Source organism: Crocuta crocuta, unplaced genomic scaffold (assembly GCF_008692635.1).
Source record: "Crocuta crocuta isolate KB4526 unplaced genomic scaffold, BGI_CrCroc_1.0 scaffold262, whole genome shotgun sequence".
NCBI lineage: Eukaryota > Metazoa > Chordata > Mammalia > Carnivora > Hyaenidae > Crocuta > Crocuta crocuta.
Window position 1 is genome coordinate 5,540,991 of NW_027528869.1, and position 20,591 is coordinate 5,561,581.

The 20,591-nt window shown below is 37.5% G+C and overlaps 1 protein-coding gene across 1 annotated transcript in view; it reads left to right on the top strand.

The window, feature by feature from the left end:
- LRP6 (LDL receptor related protein 6) overlaps window positions 1-20,591 on the top strand; it is a 135,020-nt gene that overhangs the window by 85,168 nt on the left and 29,261 nt on the right. Inside the window, exons 7-11 of the mRNA XM_077756461.1 lie at window positions 6,936-7,152; window positions 7,884-8,173; window positions 9,683-9,909; window positions 11,855-12,039; window positions 12,671-12,997. Coding sequence (XP_077612587.1) covers window positions 6,936-7,152; window positions 7,884-8,173; window positions 9,683-9,909; window positions 11,855-12,039; window positions 12,671-12,997 — 1,246 coding nt within the window. The remainder of the gene's footprint in view (window positions 1-6,935; window positions 7,153-7,883; window positions 8,174-9,682; window positions 9,910-11,854; window positions 12,040-12,670; window positions 12,998-20,591) is intronic.

Genomic DNA, 20,591 nt, shown 5'->3' on the forward strand with positions numbered 1-20,591 from the left:
TGTGTTAGGATTAAGTATAGTATAGCTGAAGAGGAAGTAAAGACCAAATGGAAGACATTTCATTGTTTGTGGCTTTACTGAGCCTGAAGGGTATATAGGGCACCTTTGTCAGAGGTGGGTGTAAGAGAGGACAGTGGTGTAATCTAAAAAAGGAGTAAATTAAATTTGTTGTAGGCTAGATAGCTGCCACCATGAAATTCTAATCCTGTGCAGTCCATTATGGTAGCCAGTGGTCACATATGGCTACTCTGAATGTGGCTACTCTAACTTCAAGTATCTATATACTTGAAGTGTTAAATACATACATACTGAGAAGACCTAGTATGAAGAAACCCATAAATCTCATTAATAAATTAAAACTATTTTTTAGATGTTTATTTTTGAGAGAGACAGAATGCAAGTTGGGGGGGGGCGGGGAGGACACCGACACCTAATCCAGAGTAGGCTCCAGGCTCTTAGTTGTCAGTACAGAGCCTGACACAGGCTGGAACTGTGAGGTCATTACCTGAGCTAAAGTCTGACACTTAACCAACTGAGCCACCCAGGTGCCCGTCAGTAATACATTTTTAAGTTTTGAGTACATGTTGAAATAAAAATATTTTGGATATATTGGATTAGGTAAAAAATAGTATTAAAGTTAATGTTACCTGTTTCTTTTTACTTTTTAAAATGTGGCTACTAGAAAATTTAAAATTACAACGCTTAAATATTTCTCTTGGGCAGTACTATTCTAGACCCAACCCTATTGTAAAAACTACAAGGAAGATGGGGAATTAAGGGAAACAATGTGCTTCTAAAATTTCATTTAAAAATCTGTAGCACATCTTAATTTCATGGTTTAGGTGGAGATAGATGTGATATATCTAGCTTTAATATGCACTTTATTTACCTCCTTCCCCCCCTACCCTCACAAAAAACAATTCTGGTTTTTGCTTTTAAAGTGAAAGAAAAAGGATTAGCTGAAAGGGACTAATGCTCTAGTGGGTAAAGCTACAGAATCCTTAGTTGTGGCTTTTAGGGAACTGTATTTGAGTTCCCGGCCACTGTGCTAATCTAAAGGTCTTTGTAAGACTTTCATTACCATTTGTTGTTGTTGTTCTGACAGATGTTGCTAAAAACCTGTTATTTTTAATAGGTTCTTTGCTCCTTTTTTCTTCTTCCTGAGACCCTGGCTTGCACTTAAAGCAGCATTAACACTGATCCAAACACCATTTTGACAAGGGCCTAGACCAAAGCATTTCTAATCTTTAATCCCTTATGTGTAATTCTGAAATGGAAAAAGCTCTCAAAACCAACTTATTTCCGGTAATTCATTTGGTGGAAAACCTGACTTGAAGCAGTGTAAGACTATCCATAGTCTTTATTTATCCTTTTTTTTGTGGGAATATGTATGTATTTTTGCTGCAAAAATAATAATGTATTTGGTAACCAAGTGCTCCTTGGAGCCAGGCAGAGGCAATATGCCATATGCGTTGTATTCACCTTTCTAAATTTCACAGTAAATCTGAAATCTGAAATGTGGCCCTAAGACTTTCAGATAAGGGATTTGGACCTCTATCACCATCCCACACTAATTGAAAATGTTTTATTAACTGTAATTCTGTATTTAAGGTGAATATTTTTAGCACCATCTGAACACAGTGACAGAGGTCCATGAGATCCTCCTGAAACAGAACCTTGTCATGTTGCTCTCCTGTAAGGTGCTCTCAGAGGTCTCGTCCTGAAATTTCACACCTGCTCTAGGGTGGGATCTAATGTTATCTCCTTTGGGTCCTTTTTGTGTTCTTTCTGCCTCAAAGCATTTGTTTCAAAGTCAGTCACACAAGGCATCCTTGACTGTGTCTTAACATGTGTGATTTCTTTTATTCTAAAGAAATCCTTTTCTCTTCCCCTTGGTCAAAACTCCTCTAATTCTTCAAGATGGACTTGAGCTCCTGCTATTTCCTACACTTTTTTCTGATAAGATATAGGCCAGAGAGGGACATATGTGTATGGTATTAATGTAAATATAGTTTATCTCCTCGACTGAATTGTAATCCCTTAGCTGCAACTGCCCTGTTACAACCTTCTTAGCATTCATCATGATGTCTTTCATGGAGATTTGTGTTCATTAGATATGTTTGTTAATGTTTGATTTAGGGCTGGGAGGGAGGTGGGTGGAGCAAGGATCTGGTGCAGCAAAATACACGTGATCGAATTATCAAACTGTTTGCTCCTTTTTATCTGCTGTTTTAGTTAAGGTACATCTAAGTAGCGGAAGCAAACAGTACGAATTGGGGTTGGAAATGGGAATAAGGCTGCAGCCCTGTAGTTTTCCGCTAGTTGCCAGGACGGAGGAGACTCTGTATTGTCTTTATTCTTCAGTGGTTGTTTTGGTCTTTTATTTCCACATATTCTTTTATATTGATGTATCAGTTTTTATTTTGAAGCACTACATTTTAATCAATTCCAGCCATTTAAATAGACCTGTTTACTAAGAGGGAGTAAAGCATTTTATTAAAATAATTTTAAAGGGCAAGAAGCAACATCTATGGAGCATCTATACATCCGATATTGTGCTATATAGTTAACATTATTTTCTTTAATCCTTAAATAATTCAGTGATACAAATTCTCTTCCTGTTTTACTTGTGAGAAATTGCCTAAGGGTACCCAGTGAGTGATAGGACTTATATTTTGAAATCCAAGTGTGCCAGAACATTGTTTGCCAACCATGAGAGATTTTTAGAGAGCAGATGGAGAGTAACCACCAAATAGAAGATGCTCAATTGTGTAAACTAAAAGCATCTTTTGAACTTGTGGTTTTGTTACTTTTCTTACTGTGATTTTCAGTTTCATTCTTTGCCTGTTATCCAAATTCATGCTTACACAGCCATCTTTTAAGCTGTTCATTTATTAGAATGAACAGAAATGTTGCAGGTTGACACAACATTTTTTAATACGTATTTATTTTTGAGAGAGAGGGAGAGAGAGCATGAGCAGTGGAAGGGCAGAGAGAAAGGGAGAGAGAAGAATGAAAGTGACCTCTTGGCTGACAGCAGTGCGCCCAGCACCAGCTGAACTCACGAACCACCGTGAGACCATAACTAGAGCCAAAGTCGGATGCTTAACCAATTGAGCCACCCAGGTGCCCGTAAATTTTATTCTTCTAAAGAAGCTCAGTATTAGGCATTTAGTGTGTACCTTTAGATGAGCAAATAAATCTTAATAGGAAAGTCAGTATTTGGGCATAGTACAGCAAAATTAGTGTTAGTTTGTTAAATGTAAGATAATGCAGAGTAATTGATTAAAGATAATACTAAAACTAGGAAAAAAATCAAATCAGACATATTTTACTCTACTCTAAGCTTGTGAGAAGGTAGTATTTTAGAGTGGTACAGTGCATACTATTTAGCAGTGTGTGTTGGTAACTCTCCAATTGGATGGTGAACTCCCTTAAGTTCACTGTTAAGTATATGACATTTCAGATGACGTAACAGTACATTTTCCAGGCGATGCAGTTGGAAATACTGCAGTAGAAACTGATGAGACCTTATGCTAGAACTTTCTATATTTATTATTTATTTATTTATTTTTACAGAAGATAATAGTAGGAGCTATAAGATTTGATGAGCTTTAAAAGGTAGTTTGCAGAGAAGAACTTAGGAAACCTTGGAAAATATCCAACCAGGTCTGAAAAAGGAAGGGAGAACTCTCTTCAGTAAAATGAAGAGAGAAAAAGCTGTTCTGGCTATAAAAAAAAGGAAAAGGGTCATATTGTGCCATGAAAATCCAGTGTATAGTTTCAGTGGTTGGTTAAGAGTATCAAATGTTTAAGAACAAACAACAACGACACAAAAGCAAGAGAGCACAAGAACTGGGAAAAGCAAGGAGGTAGTCCCTGACCATTTTCAGTAGACTTATTTCATCTGAGTCAGAGTTTGGAAGTCAGGAGAGTAAGGGAATGAATTTTAAGATGCAGAGGCGCTGTTACAGATATTCGAAGAATATGGCAGTAAAAACAGAATCATTGAACTTTTAAACAGTGTCTTTCTAAGTTGGGAGAAATTGTGTTGTGATAAAGGCAGAAAAAAGGGACCTTATGAAGAGAGAGATATTGAAGGTCCTTGGGAAGGAAGGAAATAGTACTGAAAGGAAATTCTCATAAGAGGGTAGAAGAAGATGCTGGAGACAAGAGATAATCTCTGTGTTTGGATGGAGGTAAAATAAAAGTACAGAGTTTTAAAAAATAAACTTTCCCTGCCTAAAATAAAGACATTTCTGTTATACGTCTTGTAAAGGAAAGATTTTTCACTCTGATCACAGTTTCCAGTCAGTATACAGTGGGGCCAGAAATTCTTTCTTGGAGCTCTGCTTTTAGGAGTGTTCAGGAATGTATCCATTCTCCAAAAGTAGGGAGTAGTGTGGACTTTTTTTTACATGGATTTAAATTTTCTACATGGATTTAAAATTTGGGCAAGAATACCTTTCATTCAAATGGCTAAGCTGTAGGATCTAAGGATAATAATGGTTACATAAATTTTCATTTCCATTTTTAGGAAGGTTTCTTGAGTGACTGTCTTAGGAAACCTATCTCCTTTTAAAAATTACTTAACAAATATTTATTGAGTTCTTTGTCAGACTCTTTAATAGGAGATGTGGCAGGCACGTAAATGGATGAATTAGGTTCCTGCTATTCTAGAAGTCACATTCTAGTTAGCTTTGTAAACAAATTATTGACCCTTTCCCTTTTTCTCTGCTTAGATCATTTGCTTTTAAACACCAAAGTAATTTTAAGATAGAACATAAACATCAAATATATCCAGAAATGATCTGTTGCAAGAAGACATGAATGTAAAAAGTCAAGAGTCATGTCTCAGATTAAGGAGAAATTAACTTTAAACAGTATTTAAGGTGGGAATTGGAAGAGTATTCTTTTAAACTATGTTTTCGGGGGCGCCTGGGTGGCTCAGTTTGGTGTCTGACTTTGGCTCAGGTCATGATCTCACGGTTCATGAGTTTGAGCCCCACTTCAAGCTCTGTGCTGACAGCTCTGAGCCTGGAGTCTGATTTGGATTCTGTCTCCTTATCTCTCTGTGCTTCTCCCTTGCTTGCACTCTGCATGCGTCTGTCTCTCTGTCTCTGTCTTTCTCTCTCAAAAATAAACATTAAACTGAAGAGTGGATCAAGAAGATGTGGTTTATCTATGCAATGGAATACTACATGGCAATGAGAAAGAATGAAATCTGGCCACGTGTAGCAACATGGATGGAACTTGAGGGTGTTATGCTGAGCGAAATAAGTCAGGCAGAGAAGGACAGATACCATATGTTTGCATGTATGGGAGGATTAGGAGAAACTTAACGGAGGACCATGGGGGAGAAGTAGGGGCAAAATAGTTGGGGAGAGGGAGGGAGGCAAACCATGAGAGACTCTTGAATGCTGAGAACAAACTGAGGACTGATGGGGGTGGGGAGGCATGCGGAAGGGGGGTGATGGGCATGGAGGAGGGCACTTGTGGGGATGAGCACTGGGTATTATATGGAAACCAACTTGACGATAAACTATTATAAAAAATAAAAATAAAAAGTCATAAAAATAAAAAAATAAACATTAAAAAAGCTATGCTTTAAAAATACTCTGTTTAAACAAAGATTTATACAGTTGGCTTAATGGAGGTCCTGTTGTAGCTGATATGAACAGATAACCATTCAGTTATAATCTCTTCTGTCAGATATAAATGAAATATTTATTGATATTTACCTGTGAAAATACAAGGATATAGCACAGTTTTGCTCACTCAGTTTTTTAAGTACTTTGTTTTCAAGGTTTGGCTGTTCTTGGAAGGTCAGCAAGAATTTTTAAGAGATAAAGATAACATCTGGTTGTCATTCCATTTAGGCAATCACCGTATTGACTTTTATGGACTATTTTCTACTAATTTTATGGCTAAAAAATTAATACTTGCATAAATCATAATATTGTTTGTAGGATGGCAGGAACAGATACTGTTTGCATGTACACAATTTTAGTACCAGAATAACATTTCTGAAGCCCAGTTTGCCTGGCACACGGGCCACTTTAATGGTAGAAATTGTTTTAGTTGGGGACTTCCAACTTGGTGGTTTAACAGACTGACTCCGTCTTTCAGAACAGAAGATTAGTACATGTTGCTAGAATGCAGAGACAGAAAAGATGCCTTTGCCACTTGTACGGAAATTGCTGAGTTTATGAGAGGGTCAGAATGAATTTAACAATGTTGTTAAATGGGGTAGTTGGAGACGGTAGGTACATCTAGTTACTGGAAATTTAGTTGCAGAGAGTGGTATAAACTCCAGATACATTTATAATTATAATCTTAGGAGACTTGAGAGATGTTTTAAGAGCCCTTTCATCTTGGGCTTTCAAAAAATTTTCAAACAAAAACCGTAAAATACAAAAATATAGTAAGTGGAAAACATCCTAAACAAGACATTAGCTATGTTTTCAGCTGTGTGATCTTTTATGAGTCTCAGTTTCCATATAGATGTAAAACAGAACTTTCAGGAAAAATAAAGTATGTTATAAAACAAGATATGTAATCAAATAATGTATATGAAGGTACATCATAATATAGAAACAAATGTGCAAGCAAATTTAAGGTAATGATATTATATTTTTAATTTTTATGAAGTCACTTAATAAAAGAGACACATACTAAAGCTAATATTGCCAGAAGTTTTAGAGGGAAGGGTAATAAGAGATGGAGAAAAGGAGGTAAAATATGAGCTTATACTGAGCATTTGAAATCATTCTTGTTAAATTAGCATGTTGTCATTTTGTGAAAGCATTGTAATAAAAATAACTAAGATGACACTTTTCAGTTTTGATATAACAGGCGGTTGGATTTGTCATTTTATATACATTTGAAGAATAAGTCCACATCTTTTCCTCTTGTCTTTAAACTTAAACTCGAAGGTTATGAATATTGATGGCACTGGGAGACGAGTACTGGTGGAAGACAAAATTCCTCACATATTTGGGTTTACATTGTTGGGTGACTATGTTTACTGGACTGACTGGCAGAGGCGTAGCATCGAAAGAGTACATAAACGAAGTGCAGAGAGGGAAATCATCATAGATCAACTTCCTGACCTCATGGGCCTAAAGGCCACAAATGTTCATCGAATCATCGGTAAGTAATTCAAAAATTCCTTCAGAGTTGGATGCCAAGAATGAGAATAGATAGATAGTGGCTTATAAAGCACCACTGTAAATTGTTGCTGTTTTGAGAGAATATAGAAATCATCCATTAATTATTTTTCAACAAGGAATGTGCCTCTTAAATGTTGGCTTAGTACTCTGGCTACATAGTTTGGCTTGAAGGGCTACATATATACACACGCACACACCTGCTTCATTAAAAGAATTCTGTCCTGTTGTATGAATAACATAACTTATTTTAAAGCTTACTGTGGGTACAAAGGAAAATATTTGCATGTCTTTTATTTCCAGTTGCTGAGCAATGGACTTTGACCTGTCCCGTTTCCAACTTGGGCCAACGCACAGCCCTTAGGTAGTCTGGTGGTACCCCGTTCCCCAGAGGGTTCCACGTTGATGCTAACTAGTGTGCACAGCCGACCTAACAAAGTGCATACACTACAACTTGGAACTCCTGGGCCCAGACAGACCCCTGCCTCAACCTCCTGAGTAGGTGGGACTACAGGCCTGTGCCACTGCACCTGGCTTTTTATTCTCTATTAATCCTCACAGTACTCATCTATGAGATTAGGATTGAAGCTATATTTAGGAGCAGATACAATCATAGGTCTTTGTGAACCACACGCCTAGTCATTTTAAAGTGAAAATAGTTGATTGTGTCGATGTGTGTGTCCTGTGCCCTTTTATAATTAACGTATCTTTTAGGTTCCAACCCTTGCGCAGAGGAAAATGGGGGATGTAGCCATCTTTGCCTATACAGGCCTCAGGGCCTTCGTTGTGCCTGCCCCATTGGCTTTGAGCTCATCAGTGACATGAAGACTTGCATTGTCCCAGAGGCTTTCCTTTTGTTTTCACGGAGAGCAGATATCAGGCGAATTTCTTTGGAAACTAACAATAATAATGTGGCCATTCCTCTCACTGGTGTCAAAGAAGCTTCTGCTTTGGATTTTGATGTGACAGACAACCGTATTTACTGGACCGATATATCCCTCAAGGTTAGCTAAAAGAATTGGAATGTCAAAACCAAAGACTAAAAGAGCATCTAAAATTTCTCAGTATTCATTCTGTAATCACTCCCCCTTGTTTAATAGGCAGAATTCAACAAAAGTCCTTTACTTTTTTTTTTTTAATTTTTTTTATTTATTTCTAGGAGAGAGAGAAAGAGACAGCGTGAGCAGGGGAGGGTCAGAGAGAGAGGGAGACACAGAATCTGAAACAGGCTCCAGGCTCTGAGCTGGCAGTCAGCACAGAGCCCGAAGCGGGGCTCGAACCCACGAACCGCGAGATCGTGACCTAAGCGAAAGTCGGACGCTTAACCGACTAAGCCACCCAGGCGCCCCAAGTCCTTTACTTTTTAAAGGAAATCAAGGAGAACATCCATTCAGTGTTTAAATAAGTGCTTTTTTAAAAATACAAGATACTTTGCTTGAGTGTTCTTAATCTGCAAGACATAATCTTTCTCTGCTTTATTCCATTTGAGGATAATGAGTGACATTTTTTGCAGTTAAAGAGTAAACAATTGAAGTCCCATATAAAGGCTTATAGAGACTTGACTTATTTTAAACAAAATTTTGTAGTCTGGTTGAGGTAGAAAATGCCAATTATGAGTTAGAATATACCTTTATTTTCTTTTTCTTAAAATAAATATTGAAAAGCAATTATGAGACAATAAGAGAAAGGAGCTCCTGAACAGAAAATCTGGAGAATAATCTTTCCTTCTTCTAGATTGTTTTGGGCTTATATCAGATAATTTGTGTAAAATTTGTCTAATGTGCAAAAATTATGGAGTGTTGGAGCCAGAGTTGGATTCTAATGGTGTTCAATAAAATCTATTAAATGAATGAATAAATGAAGTAAAATAAGTATATTTTGGCTTGTACTGTATGGCCTTCTAAGTTTTCTCATCTTGAAAATAGAGATAATGTCTATCTTGCAGGGCTATTTCGAGGATTAAATGAGGAAATATGTATACACAAGGTACTTAAGGTAGTGCTTGCCAAGAAGTAGCAGCCATTATTAATGGCTTGAATTATGATATGAAATTTTGGGAACCCAGAGCTACAGTGGTAATGATCTGATAATGGTTATATACATTTATGATGTATATATAGGGTTGTTGAGATCTTTTCAGATTGACACAATGATATGGCATACTCTCAGGAACCTTTAGGAAGTTGACCACCATTTCCGAGTCTACAGCATTCTGGTCATATTTTTTCCACTTGATTACTAATAGATTTTAAAAGCAAATTATTCCACTGTCTTATTAGAATAAATTTCTGGTCCTTAAGAAATTACAAAAATTTCTCCTTGGCTTGACTTGAGGTCACAGTTGCATTTATTAGAGATTGGCATCAGGCTTTTTCTGTGCCTCTAAAATATGTGAATTGTATTAAGAAGCTATGCTTCTGGATCCTCCCACCCAACAAAAACCAGAACTCTGCTTTCTGGATAGTGCTTTATACTTAAGCCAAGTGATTTTGTTATTAATCTTATTCTTACAGACCATCAGCAGAGCCTTTATGAATGGCAGTGCCCTGGAGCACGTGGTGGAATTCGGCTTAGATTATCCAGAAGGCATGGCAGTAGACTGGCTTGGGAAGAACCTGTACTGGGCAGACACAGGAACGAATCGAATTGAGGTGTCAAAGTTGGACGGGCAGCACCGACAAGTTTTGGTGTGGAAAGACCTAGATAGTCCCAGAGCTCTTGCGTTGGACCCTGCTGAAGGGTAAACAGCTTTTATGGATGCATTCTTTGCAAGTGTGTTGCCCATAGCCTAGTTACGGACTGTATTTTTGATGTCTTAAATAATGCTTACTAGGAATCTGATCAATAAACTGTAGGTAGGCTTTATTTTAAAACCCATTAGTTGAGATTTCACTGGTTTAGAACTAATTATTAGCTGTGTCTTTTGTCATTATTAACATTAGGTAAAGGAAGATTGGTGAGATAGATTACTAATTAAATACTATTGATCATATCTGTATGCTAATAAACAGCCTTTTTAAGGGTATCAAGTTTGCATTTGCTTGCATCCTGTCTGAAGTTAAACCAGATTCCAAAACCCACTGAAATTATGCCGTGTACTAAGAAATAGCTGCATTTTAAAAAGCTCCATTTTAGACTATTCATTAATTCAAAGTGGACAGTTAGTTTGATCTTTGTTAAAAGCTTAGAGAAACTTTGATATTAAATAGTAAACTGTTTTCAATTAAAAAAATTATTTACAACACAATGTTTTTCAAGGATAGGTGATCCTCTTATGTGATTTAGCAAGTTTTAAAAAGCCAACAGCTAAGAAATCTGAAATTGGAAGAATAATCCCACTTCTAAAAGCAGAAGTTAACAATGTGAACACAGAAGCATATTTACCCTATCTGTAATTAAAAATAGATTGCTTGAAATGACATCAATTCCATTATTACTTAGTTACCATCTAGTTAGAAGGTCATAGCAGAGACGGTTTCTCTGCGCTGACATGTTGTGGTTGGATTACGGTGGTCTTCACTCTAAGCATTAGTTGCCAAACAGATAAATTTCATAGTTGGGACTAAGGACTCCAGTTTATTTGGCTGCTGGCAACTGTGACATTTGTCTCACAGTTGTTTGTCTGCTTCTTGTGTGCACGTGTCTGTCAGCTGACAAGTGCAAATGCAAAAGCCCAAGACTAACGTTAATTTTCAAAAAAGCATGTTCATGCATTGCTACAAGTCAGCCGTCAGCCGACCGGCTGATGAGTAAATGTCTGTCCTCAGGTATTTGATGAGAGTTGGCATGTGGAGTGCTTTTCTAGTTTCAGTATTTGGAATGTCTCAAAATTAGCACCTTACTAGTTTAGTTGAAAAGTACTTAACTAAGGATTAGGTTCTTGTTCTAGCCCTGCCATGTGACTTAGTTAAAGAAATTAGATCATTCACATTTCTTTTATTGCTTTGGCCTCTTTACATCTATAAATATCAGCCTATACCGTGGGGCTGCTCTAAGGTTAATGTGAAAAACTTGGAAAAAAGCAAGAGAGTATTCTAAAATTTTACAGGAATTATAGTAGTAGTATTTACTGCCCAGCTGACACTGTAAGGGGTGATTCACTGCTCTTATACACATAGTATGTTCCTTTGGACTGTGTGACCAAATACATTTCAAACTTTGCTTTTTAACTCCATTTAAAGACTAGTTAATTTTTCCTTTGATACACTCCTGCAATTTGTTTTCTGGGGGGAGATGATTATATAAGTTGAAAAATTAGTCTAAAAATTTAAAACCTCCAATTACTTGTGTTCAGAAATATGTAAAGATATAAAAATATTTTATGAGGAAGTGAATCAGATTCTGAGTCCAGTAAGTTTTTGGTATCTTCTTGAATATTAGTCGTATAAATGCAAGTCTGCAGTATGGATATTACTGGCTTGTTTCCAGTTCCTGGGTTTTGGATGGAACAGATTCATTGGAAAGACTAAAGAAAGCTGACTCACTTCCTTTTTAGGATATGAGAGAAAATATTTAGTTGAGGGTGCCAAAATAATTGAAAAAATCATAACCGTGATTTTGTTTCACCGATTTCCTTGATTTAGTGCATATTTTCTTTAAATTTATGTAGTTACCATGCATGAATGTGACCCTTTCTCCCAAATAATCAAAAGTGACCTGTTACATATCTGTTGTTCTGAATTTAGATTTATGTATTGGACTGAATGGGGTGGAAAACCTAAGATAGACAGAGCTGCCATGGATGGAAGTGAACGTACTACATTAGTTCCAAATGTGGGGCGGGCAAACGGCCTAACTATTGATTATGCTAAAAGGAGGCTATATTGGACAGACCTGGACACCAACTTAATAGAATCTTCAAATATGCTTGGTAAGCTGTACTTTTTTTTTTTTTTCATCAGGTAGATAGTATGTTATTCTTTCTGTGCAGAAATCCATAACTGCTATTTGCCATTGGTTAGATACTATTAACAGAAATTCATATGAATGTCTAGATTCTCTGTCTGACGTTGTATCCTGTTTATTATTATTAATAGTGGGCCAGGTTCTTGGATTCGCATCTCCTTATTTTGTTGAAATTTCATTATTGTTGGGCTTGTAGTGGAATTTATAACTCCCTAGATATTCCTGAAGTGACTTTTTATACTAGTAAAATACAGTATATGCATTTCCATCTTTGTATGGAAGGAAGACGAAAAGTTCAACCCTTATGGAGAGAAAATAAGATCACAGTCAAAATAGACCATTTGGAGTTTAAACAAACTCAAGAGATTTAAAGCAAGAATGGAGGTTTGAGGCATGGGGTCAGACTGCAGATGGATTGATTTCACAGGACTGGTCTGGTTTTAAAATTGCTTTTAAATAAATTGTTCTATTTTAAATTGCTTACAAATGTAATATTTTATATGTTACAACTTTTTTTCTTTTGGCCAATAAAACTCTTTACCCTCACATGTTTCATACCTCTGTTTTTCCCCTGTCTACTGCCTTTCTGAAAATAGGACTCAACCGGGAAGTTATAGCAGATGACTTGCCTCATCCTTTTGGCTTAACTCAGTACCAAGATTACATCTACTGGACGGACTGGAGCCGACGCAGCATTGAACGTGCCAACAAAACCAGTGGCCAAAACCGCACCATCATTCAGGGCCATTTGGATTATGTGATGGACATCCTCGTCTTTCACTCCTCTCGGCAGGCAGGGTGGAATGAGTGTGCTTCCAGCAATGGGCACTGCTCCCACCTCTGCTTGGCTGTGCCAGTTGGGGGTTTTGTTTGTGGGTGCCCTGCCCACTACTCTCTTAATGCTGACAACAGGACGTGCAGTGGTAAGCTACGTTCCCCCCTGGGGCAAAGTAGAATTTGGTGAGAAGGCCGGATTTTGAAAACACTGTAGTTCATGTTCTTTCTAGAGTTAAGAAGTTGTAGAAGTTCAGAGTTGATCATTTAACAAAAGGAAAGGACTAAAGATGGAAAAATGCACGTTTTTGTAACTTACTGTTTGATGACAGCCAGTTGCTGTTATGGAAAAACTGGTATTACAGGAAAATTAAGTCTTTTACTTTTGAGCACTAAAATATTTAGTGCATAGTTGCATAGCTTCATTGAGACTGTCACTCATGCATGCTATATATAACTTATTATATATTTGTTATGTTATATTTATTATAAAGTACAGACAGTAAAACAGAATCTTCAGAATACAACCTCCTTGTCCTTTGAAGTTCATAGTATAGACTAAAGGTAAAAAATTTAAGTGTATAAGAGGCCAGGTGGAAAATGCTATTTTTTATGTAAATTTATCCTGGTATATATTGTAAATATATGGGCAACTAAAGAGCACATGTTCGGAGCATAATGGGTGGTCACTACTTAATTCCAGCGGATTTATCAGATCTTTTTCATCATCCAGATTTTTCTTGGCTGCAATATCCTCTGATATTTAAATATTAGCAGTACATACTACATATTAAATACACATTAACCACATACCTGTGCTAATGACAAGACACAATGTATAACAAACATTGTTGGCTTGGGGAAACCTGGTTTATGACTCAAGTATATGAGAAGGCCCATGTCTTGACGGATAGACAAGAACAAATTGCTAGATATGATAAAGAAATAGAGAATTCGATCAGAAAGAATAAATTCATGGCAGAGGAGTATACGATATGGTTCACTCTGGTAGCTGGTAACAAAACTGCTATAGGATATTGGATTAGCTATTAACTATTCAGTTATTAGTCACATATATGACATGATAATGTAATGTGTAAAAATATATGAAATACATACTCTATAAAAAGTTTAAAATATATATTCTACATGATAACATATTTAAATCTAACATACAATGTTAAATAATGTATGTAATAATAATAATAGCTATTATATGTTCAGTTAACTATTGAAATTACTTTATTCTGTGACTGAAAGTATAAGAAGTCATATAGGAAAGGATTCATTGTATTCTGACACAAACCTTCAGTTGTAAAAAAGAAAGGATATAAGTTTTATAGTCTAAAGATTTAGTGGAGTCTTTGCCACATAATAGTTCTGAGTTTTACTAAAGTTACATAAATTTTTTAAGCCTGAATTTTCTCTTTTGTAAAATGGGAATAACAATAATAGTAACTACCGTGTAAAGTTGCTGTGAAAATTAAGATAGAATATGATTTGTTTGTTGTGTAGAACGGATATGAAGAGAAAGAGTTAGGGTAGCAGGGAGGTCAGCCAGGCTGCTGTGGTAATCTGGTAGGTTTGCTTGGGGCGTGGCAGTGCTGACAGAGAGAAGCTGATGGGTGGAAGGTATATTTTGGAGCTAGAATGAGCAGAACAATAGGTTGTATGTGAAGAAGAAGAAATGGGAGGAGGCAAGGGTGACTTTTAGAGTTTTGGTTTGAGTAGTTAAGTAGGTAGGAGATGAGAAGACTAGAGTGAGAAGTTTAATTTTAGGCATGTTTATATTAATTTCCCTATGGGACATTGACATAGATACATTTAATAGGTAGTTGGATAGAAGAGGGGAGACATGAGGTTGAAGATAAATAAATTTTGGAATTGCCAGAACGTATTTAAAATGGGCAAGGTTACTTAGGGAGAGGGTATGGAGCTAGAGTTTGCAAACTTTCTGTAAAGAGCCAGGGAGTAAACATTTAGGCTTTGTGAGTCATATAATTTCTCATACCTGTTCAACTCTGTCTACTGTAGCATCAAAGCAGCCATAGACAAGACATTTTTAAAATGTGTCTGAAATCCAAAAAACTATTCCAAAACAGACAGCAGGGTAAGATATAGCTGTGGGCTGCAGTTTGCCAGCTCCTGGTATAGAGAAAGGAAGGGGCCTGGTAACCTAAGGAGTCTGTCTGAGGAGGGAGAGCTTGCAGTGGACACCAAAAAGTAGCATCCAGAGGGGTAAAAGGAAAAGCACTGGAAATAAGATCATTCCAAAACCGAGAACTGTGCTGAATGCTGTTGACGGGCTGAGTTAGGGGAATCCCAGAATCATGTCCACTGGATTCTTAAAGAAGGTGGTGATTAGTAGCCCTGAAGAGATGAGTTGCAGGGAAATACTGGTTAAAGATTAGAGTTGGTCAGAATGTGAGTGGGGACGGGGAAGGGAGGTAGTTCTCTTTTTCAAGGAGTTTGACGTTGAATGGAAGGAAGAAAATAGAAGTAATGACTGATGGAGAATGGAGACAAAGGGAATATGGAAAGACCTTTTGAGATCATTATTGTTTTTGCTGCATATATTTGTGCGTATTAGTTGCTGAGTGAAGGCCATGAGAAATTGGTGCCAAGAGTCCCCATATCTATTTGTCTTTGGCTGCCTTTTGGAGATAGATCAGCAGGGCTTCAAGTGGCTTTCTGTTGTGTAGTCTTTTTTTTTTTTTAAGTTTACTTATTTATATTAGAATGAGAGAATGCAAGCAGGGGAGTGGCAGAGAGAGAGAGAGGGAAAGATAATCTAAAGCAGGCTCTGTGCTGCTAGACTGGAGCCCGATGTGGGACTCAAACCCACAAACTGAGATCATGCATGACCTGAGCCAAATTCAGGAGTCGGGTGCTTAACCTGCTGAGCCATCCAGGTGCCCCAGTTGTGTCCTCTTTTTATAATTAGTACTACTTAATATTTGTGTAAAGATATATTAGATTCCAAGGCAGATTATGAGAGAAATTTAACACAAAGTGCTTGCCTTTAGAAAGTTTTCTAACATTGTGTATAAATTACTTCTTGACCTGTGTTTCATGTATGTATGTATGTATGTATTCTTTTCAGATTCTTATTTAAGTTCTAGTTACAGTGCAATAGTGGTTTCAGGAGTAGAATTCAGTGATTCATCACTTACATATAACACCCAATGTTCATCATAACAAGTGCCTTCCCTAGTACCCATCATCCATCTAGCCCCTCCCTCATCCACTTCCCTCCATCAATCCTGAGGTTGTTCTTTATCTTTAAGATATAGTTTGTTTACCTTTCTCTTTTCTTTTTACTCCCCCCTCCCATATGTTCATCTGTTTTGTTTCTTAAATTCCACATGAGAGTGAAAGCATAAGATGTTTATGAAGTTGGTCATTCTCTGACCGACTTATTTTGCCTAGCTAATACACTGTAGCTCCATTCACATTGTTGCATATGGCAAGATTTCATTCCTTTTGATGGTTGAGTAATATTCCATTGTATATATACTACATCTTCCATTCAGTCAGTGGACATTTGGGGTCCTTCTATAGTTTGGCTGTTGTTGATAATGCTGTAAACGTTGGGACATGTGAACCCCTCTGAATTAGTAATTTTGTATCCTTTGGGTGAATACCTAATAGTGCAATTGCTGGATTGGAAGGTAGTTCTATTTTTAACTTTTGAGAAACCCCCATGCTGTTTTCCAGAGTGGTTGCGCCAGTTTGCATTCCCGCCAACAGTGTGGGAGGGTTCCCCTTTTCTCTGCATCCTCCCCGACAGCTGTTGTTCCTTGTGGTGTTAATTTTAGCTATTCTGACAGGTGTGAGGTGGTATCTCAGTGTGGTTTTGATTTGTATTTCCCTGATGGTGAATGATATTGAGCATCTTTTCATGTTTGACCTATGTTTCAAAAGCTAAATCAGATCATGTTGTTTCTCTGCTCAAAACCTTACAGTGGCTCCCCATTTCATACAGAGTAAAGACCTAGTTCTTATAATGGCGTACCGGTTCCTACGTGATCTGCACCCTACAGTTTGCATCCTTCCCCTTTGCTTCTCTAACCTTGGCTTTCACTATTCTCCCCCTTGCTCTCTTCGTGAGAGCTACACTAGCCTTGTTGCTTTCAAATATGCCAGTCACTCTCAGCTCTGGATTATTGTACTGCTTATTGCCTTTTGGAATGTTTTTCCTCCAAGTATTTACATGGATATACTTCATCTCCAGGTCTTTGCTTAATTGTGACCTACACAGTGGGACTGGATCTGCCCTATTTAAAATCGCAAATCATCCTTCCACCCTAGTTAGCATTGCCACATCTCCTTACCTGTACTTTTTCTTTTTCCTGTAACACTTATTCTTTGTTATCGTATATAATTTATGTGCCCTCATATTTATATACTGTAACTTCTTAGTTAATTGCTTATTGTCTGTTTATTGGAACATAAACTCCCTGGAGCAGTGTTTTTGTTTTGTTTTGTTTTTCACTGATCTTAGGTGCCTAGGACCATGCTTGGTAAATGGTAATGATTCAAGAAATCATTGTAAATTAAAAGAATGAAGAAGCAGGGAAGGACATGGAAAAATACATGAGCTATTCCATTCACCAGCTTCGTGACCTGAGGAAAATAGTTAACCTCTCTGAGTTTGCTTACCTAAAAATGGAGATGATAATTTGGGGATTAATATCTAGAAGATGAGTGACATGTTGGAGGTCCTAAATAAATGTTGGTTTCTTGTCCTTCCCAATTATCTGAAATAATTATATTCTCTTACTTTCAAAATTGGGGCTACAGGGCTATCCCTTAGTTATTGTGATCTAATGCTTATTTCTTTGTGTGTTTATTCATTTATTCTTCCAATGAATATTTAGTGAATGTGTGCTACATACTGGGCATTATTCGAGCCAGTAGAAAATGTAGCAGTGAATGAAATAGTCCAGTGGGACAGATAGCAAACCAAGTAAGTAAACTATATCATGGGTTAGATGGAGATAAATGTTTTGGAGAAATATTAAGAGCAAGAAGGGATGAGGAGGAGGGTTGCAAGTTAAATACAATGATCAGAGGAATCCTTACTGATAAAATGACATTATTTCAAGAACTGAAGGAGGTGAGGAAATGAGCTGTGTGGATATCTGTGAGAAGACCTGTTAAGCAAAAGAGACAGCAAATGCAAAGGCCCTAGGAGGAGCATGTCTGGCATGTTAGAGGGACACCTAGGGGGCCAGTGTCCCTGGATTAGAGTGAATAAAGAGATCAAGTCAGGGAGGAAACAAGCCAAATTGTGTAATCCCTTGTTCAGTACTGAGGTGGCTGGTCTCTTTGGCACCTTTGTGCAAATTAGGAAAAGATGGTTTCCTTTCAGCAGTTGCAGCCACACAGGTGCATGGCTTGGCTGATAAAGTGTGGACTGGACTTTGGTCCCTCCTCATGCCCTTGGCACAGTGCACAAACGGCATAGTCAGGTGAGATGGACTTGGCCTTGTAGTTTATGAAGTTCTTCCACAAGAGCATCGCCTTCCTGTAAGCTGCTGGTGAACAATTATACCTTCGAAAGGAGCTGAAAACCTCCCTCCTACTTCACACCACGTCTGTCTTCATTGTGAGAATGTAAAACTCAGCCTGTATGACAGTTTTTAAAGTACATTCTTCAGGAGATGAGGGAGCTAGGGGTTACATAAATTAGGGTGGATTTGGGCTTACAAAATTGCATATTCTTTGTCACTTAAGCGCTGAATGAGTGAATCAAGTCTTCATTGAAATAAGTGAAAACATCAGCTTCTGTTACTGTCATATGTAGACCTTTCAAAACAAGCATTTATTTGAAGCTGTGTTTGACTTTGTCTTAATCTACATTTCTAAAACACCTAATTGTATTATCTAATTGAAGGCTAAAACTTCCCCCCCCAAAACAAACAAACAAACAAACAAAAAAAAGTCCCCAGTAAAAATGGTAGGAGCCAAATTTGTATGTCTTAGTACTAAGTGGTGATTTTTGTGTTGGAAACTTTAGAGCTTCCCCCCACCCCTTTTTTATTCAATTACAAGAAAGTGGTACTGCCAAAAAATAATTCTTTGAAAAAAAAGCTACCCTGTTGTGACACACATTCTTACTACTTAGGGTGGGTGTTCTACTCAAATTGCTAAAAGTTGTTAGACCAGTATGTGTTGGAGCCGACTCCAGATAATGGAGGGTTCCAGTGCAGTCCTGGGGCTCCTTTCTGAATCTTCCAAGCCAGGTATGGGCTTCTCGCCAGTGAAGAATTTACATAAGGCAGAATTTCAGTGTTGTGAACGTATCATTGTGTGTCAGTTATGCTTCATTTAAAAAAACAAAGAATTTCAGTATTCTAAATACCAAGTTTCTTATGAGTACCAATGAGTTTCCTTGGGATTTAAGCCATTTGCGTGTAAATGTACAGTAAACCAGGGAACCACACCTGATGGAGTCGTGAAGAATGGGTCCTGGGAGGAAATACAGCAAGGACTTCTAGATTGGCCATTTATGTTTATGTCCATGAAAAAAAAATTCTACTGAATTTAGGTGATGACTGAATACCAAGAGAATGGAGTATAACTATGGAATTTTTATATATGGTTTAATGAAGATCTTCAGAATACTTAATAGACTTTGAAGTTGTTGGTAGCACTGTCAAATGCTGTTTCTTTATTTTTTGAGCAAGAGATGGTGCAGGGGTGGAGTAGAGAAAGTGGGAGAGAGAGAATCTCAAGTGGGGCTTGATCTCAACCATGAGATCATGACCTGAGCCGTTATGCTGATGGCAGAAGTTGAACACTTAACCCACTGAGCCACCCAGGTGCCCCAAATGTTGATGTTTTCTAGACGTTTTCCTACATAGTAATCAGTGGCTGAGTCCCCAGGGTTATCTCTATTGCATTCCCCATTTCATTAACCTAGGACATCAACTTGATATCAGATTAATATTTTTTTTTGTAAAAATATAAATACAAGTTTTTTTTTTTAATAAGGATAGAGATAATATAAAGTGTTTGTTATTACTAGTTTTGTGTATGCATGTGCATGTCTGTGAGAACAAACAAGAGAGAGATTTTTACTGGCTTTCCTTGCAATTATCCACACAATGCAAAATAAAACCTGTAATTACAATCCATGAGGATTTAATTTTTATTAGTACTAACTTTATTACTGCTATTACTGATATAATAAACAATAGTTATTTTACTTTATGTTATATAACACCTTACACTTTTTTACTGAAGTATAAATGACATAATGCTTTACATTTTTTAAATGTTTATTTTTATTTTTTTTAATGTTTATTTTTGAGAGAGAGAAAGACAAAGCATGAGCAGGGGAGGGGCAAAGAGAGAGGGAGACACAGAATCTGAAGGAGGCTCCAGGCTTTGAGCGGTCAGCACAGAGCCCCACGTGGGGCTCGAACCCATGAACTGAGAGATCATGACCTGAACCGAAGTTGGACACTCCACCAACTGGGCCCCCCAGGTGCCCCAATGTTTATTTATTCTTGAGAGAGAGACAGAGTACGAGCAGGCAAGGGGCAGACGGAGAGGGAGACATAAAATCCAAAGTAGGCTCTAGGCTCCAAGCTGTCAGCACTGAGCCCAACATAGAGCTTGAACCCAGAAACTGAGATAATGAGCCCAAGTCAGGTGCTCAACTGACTGAGCCACCCAGGTGCCCTGAGAGAATCCCAAGTAGGCTCCACATTGACAGTGCAGAGCCCGAAGCGG